The 4,679-nt window shown below is 35.8% G+C and overlaps 1 gene segment (V, D, J or C); it reads left to right on the top strand.

The window, feature by feature from the left end:
- Nucleotides 1–227: 227 nt before the first annotated feature.
- LOC134623085 (immunoglobulin heavy variable 1-24-like) lies at nt 228–675 on the top strand. The segment is given in 2 exon segments: nt 228–276; nt 365–675. Coding segments are annotated over 2 exon segments (360 nt in total).
- The last annotated feature ends 4,004 nt before the right edge of the window (nt 676–4,679 follow it).

Consider the following 4,679-nt stretch of genomic DNA (forward strand, 5'->3'; position numbering starts at 1 on the left):
AAAACTTTTTGGTAAAAAAACAAAACCCCAGTACACCAGTTACAAAGCATCATTTGACCTTCTCATCTGTTTAATTTCATTAATGTGATAGCTTACATAACTTCAACTGCATTTCAGTTACACGAACATGCAAATTCAAACTGAAGTAAAATCTCCACCCACTCTGCCTACACAGCATAAATATCTCTCATTCACGTCACTATTTACAGTTGAAGTCTCAACCAACCATGACCATGGCCACCTTACAGAGTCTGCTCCTTTTGACTTTTATTTCAGGTGAGTGAAGTCTGTATCAATATAGGAAAAGAATATTATTATAATTTGAATGTCAGCTCCTTCCCTCTAAACTCTTTATCTCTTTCAGCTGCTCGCTGTCAGTCTCTCACCTCATCAGAGGCAGTGGTCAGCAGACCAGGACAATCAGTCACTCTGTCCTGTAGAGTTCAAGGACTCTCTTTGACTTGGTTGCACTGGATTCATCAAAAACCTGGGAAAGGACTAGAATGGATCGGACGCATTGATAGCGGGACCGGCACAATATTTGCCCAAAGTCTCCAAGGCCAGGAGCTGGTGTTTATACTGCCAAAGACCAAAGACACTTCCCAAAATCGTGTGAATTTAGTGGTGAACAGCCTCAAACAGGAAGACTCTGCAGTTTATTACTGTGCACGATAGCCACATTGAAATGAGAGACTGAAAGGCCATGCAAAAACTGTGTGTGAGAGAAGCACTGAACCATGTCAAGCTTAGAAGATAAATAGTGACAGACAAAAACTGTACATGAAAAATAACAATCTGAAAATGTTTTAAATTTAAGTTCCTAGATATTAAATTAACTCTTAAAAAATAAAAACTACAGCATTGTTTTGGAAAATAAGTTATGTTTTGCCTATTGTTAGTCCTTGTAAATATAAATAAATTGATCATTTATAAAAAAAAATATTAAATAAACATCTGACTAAATTGGTAGTAGCAAATAGTAAACAGCTGTAAAAGCCAAAGGCAGGTATACTGTTCACTCATTACATTTTACCAGTCAATCACAGGAATAACACAGAAAGACAGACAATTATGTGTAATTCTGAATGTCCAATTCAGAATTACACATTGATGTAACTCATTCATGTCTTTAGGGTGCAGAGATAACACATGTAGGCATGAGGGCAACACATAAACTCTGCAGAGAAAGGCCCCAGTCAGCCAGCTGGTTGAAACCAAGACTTCTTTTTTGGCACTGCATCAACAGGTTCTTGAAACCTGAACTTAGACTAATACTGAATATAGAGATACTACTAAAACCTTATTATTAAAAAAATATCAGTATATTAAAGAGTCATTTATCATTACAATTTAAATATGGAAATATCTGCATGATATCTATAAGTATTACTCAGTTCTTATCAAATGATTCAATATTTTAGAGTAATGTGAGGCTCTGCTAAACTGTGTTGGACAGTATTCAATACTGACTCTTCCAATCTATTTTGATTTTAATAGGTTATATGCTCAGAAGCCATATGATGGATCCACACAGTTCAATTTAAAGTCCCCAGTTGAATTGAATATTATGATAATAAATCTCTTAATTATTATTTTGTTTAGAATCAATATAAACAAACTAATAGCAAGCAGTACTAATTCATTTAGTTGATAAGCTTCTATACTGCTCTATTGAAGTGTTTATTTTCTCACTGTGAGGAGGAGTCTATGCAAATATTGATCTGGCTGTCTTTATGTAGTGGCAAAGTGAAGATAAACCAAATCCAGACAGACAAGAACTTTCCAGTATCACTTGTATATCATGTATAATACTTATCAAGCTTCAGTGATTCCTGGTAAACACAGTTCTGCATTCTTCTGTTTTCATACTTAGGATATTTGGCTCGTTTACGATCATATTTTCCTTCCAGGTGTTTGCAGTCACACAAACTGACCTGTAAATATGCAGGAAAATAAGATGATGATGCTGATGTCAGCGAGATCTAACAAGCTGAATGAAAAAGGCTGGAATGAGTGGCTCACATTTCTGCTCTAGGTAGAAGAAAAAAATATTAGTCCGTATTTGTCCAGAATCACTTCACCTTTTCAGAGACAACAATGTGGATCAAGTGTATCTTTACATTAACAGGTTAAATGCTGACTCAGCAGTATATTACTGTACTGACTGTACTGTACAGGTATCCAGGAAGCTACAGAGCTGTACACAAAACACTGCAGATATTGCTGTAAGACTAACTGATAGGAAATTCTGCAAAGCAGCTATTGTTTTTTAAAATCCCTCATTGCACGTTGTCGTCCTTGTGTTTATCCTGCATACTGTAAATAAAAAGAGCAAAAAACATAGTCTGATCAACTCTCGTAAGAGACCAAAGTTTGATAACAAAGTTCTTGTTTCCTGACCCTTGACTGGCAAAAGAAAAAATAAAAAAATCCATTAATTTGACAGTTATTACTTTTTACTGTTTATTACTCAGAATATAATGTTTGATCAATCCACTGATGCCCATATAAGTGTCCTTACACTCCTCTACAGGAAGCAATGGGTCAATAGAGTTTCTGATTGTTATAGCCAAGGAGCATGAAGAGCTGTATAAAACCCTGAGGAAAACCAAACCCTCATCCAATATCTGGACCCCAACAAACACATATTAAAATATTTTGGTTAGTTCACCAAGGATTTGTCAAAAGTTAATAATAAGACTGATATTTCAAGTTAATGAGATGTTTAGAGTTATTATTGTACAAATATATATAATAACGTAGATTTGTGAGACTGATTCAGAAGTCTAATTAGGTGGGAGCATTAAAAAGGGCAAAAAAATCAACTTTTGAATGGATTATTTATTTTAACAATTTAAGGAGAAGCCAATGCAAAATATTTTTCACAGTGTGAAAAATATTTCTTGACTGATACGACTGTCCTGACACTTTTAGATGAAATCTGAAGTTAATACTGTGATAACAGAATAATAGCAGGGTGTCCTTTTAATGGGCACCTCCTTATCTGTGACATTTCATTAAAATGAAAATAAAATCTCCTTAGATCTGCCCTCCATTGGAACAATACAAAATGATCGCATGACAGCACCAATAACGATAGAGGAAATTCAGAAAGCGATTGGAAAATTACGAACAAACAAGGCACCAGGCAGTGATGGATTTCCTGCCGAATGGTACAAGAAATTTGGAAAAGAATTGAAACCTTTACTCCACCAGACTCTTAATTGGACTCACGCTAAACATGTGATTCCCCCCTCTTGGAGGGAGGCAATTATCACGGTGCTGCCAAAACCACAAAAACAAAGAGAATACTGCCAAAATTACAGGCCTATATCAGTGTTAAATGTTGATTATAAAATCTATACTACAATCCTATCAAATAGGCTCCAGTTGTTTATACCAGACCTGATAGATGAAGACCAAGCAGGTTTTGTCAAAAATAGACAGGCACAAGACAATATTAGAAGGACCCTACACATCATACACCAAATACATAAAGACAAGATACCGGCTGCACTGATAAGTTTAGACGCAGAAAAAGCCTTCGATCGAGTCAGCTGGGACTTCCTGTACCTAACCATGGCAAAGTTCGGGTTCACTACAAAATCAATCCAATGTATTAAATCTCTCTATGACAAACCGACTGCAAGACTAAAAGTTAACGGCTCATTGACAAAGACATTCCAACTAGAGAGAGGAACTAGACAGGGTTGCTGTTTAAGTCCAACATTATTTGCCTTGTATATTGAGCCATTGGCACAAATGATTAGACAAGACTCCATAATAACAGGAATAGAAATCAATAAACAAGAGCATGTAATTAGTCTGTTTGCTGATGACGTGTTGATAGCCCTCAAAAAACCCCACAAACTCTTTTATGCAGCTTACAGAAATGTTGGGAAAATTTGGTACGCTTTCTGGCTACAAAGTAAATAGACTTAAAACTCAAGTTCTAATGTTTAATTGTATACCAACGCAAAATCTTAAGGAATGGGAAATAAAGTGGGAGACTAAAACCCTTAAATATTTAGGTATAAATATAACCAAAAACTATGCCAAACTATATCAAAGTAACTATGGACATATAAATAACAGGATAAGGCAGGATATGGAAAGATGGAATACATATCCGTTAGGATTTAGTGACAGGATAAATGCGATAAAGATGAATATCTTACCACGATTGCTATATTTATTCCTCTCTCTTCCGGTAAGCATACCTCAAACCCAATTCTCAGAATGGGATAAGTATATATCTAGATTTGTGTGGGAAGGCAAGCGGCCAAGGGTACGATACACTACTTTACAGCTTACTAAGGAGAAAGGAGGAATGTCGCTTCCTAATTTAAAAGAATATTTTCGTGCTGCACAGATACGCCAGATAACATATTGGTGTAGTGATGATTGCGGGGCTCATTGGAAGGATGTGGAGCTCTCCACACTCAATGTCCCAATTCAAACAAACATTGGTATAAAAAAGACCCCTGAATACGTAACTAAAGACCAAGATGGGAACCCGATAATATCCTTTACATTAAATGTATGGTATGATACAGTAAAAGAGTTCACAATTGGTAAAGAGCTTGGTTTGCTAAAATGGATAGCCTTCGATGAAGAATTTAGAGCAGGAAAATTGGATCTTGGTTTTAAAAATTGGAATGAAAATGGAATCACAGCAA

This window comes from Pelmatolapia mariae, unplaced genomic scaffold (assembly GCF_036321145.2).
Source record: "Pelmatolapia mariae isolate MD_Pm_ZW unplaced genomic scaffold, Pm_UMD_F_2 NODE_ptg000379l+_length_42172_cov_1, whole genome shotgun sequence".
Classification (NCBI taxonomy): domain Eukaryota; kingdom Metazoa; phylum Chordata; class Actinopteri; order Cichliformes; family Cichlidae; genus Pelmatolapia; species Pelmatolapia mariae.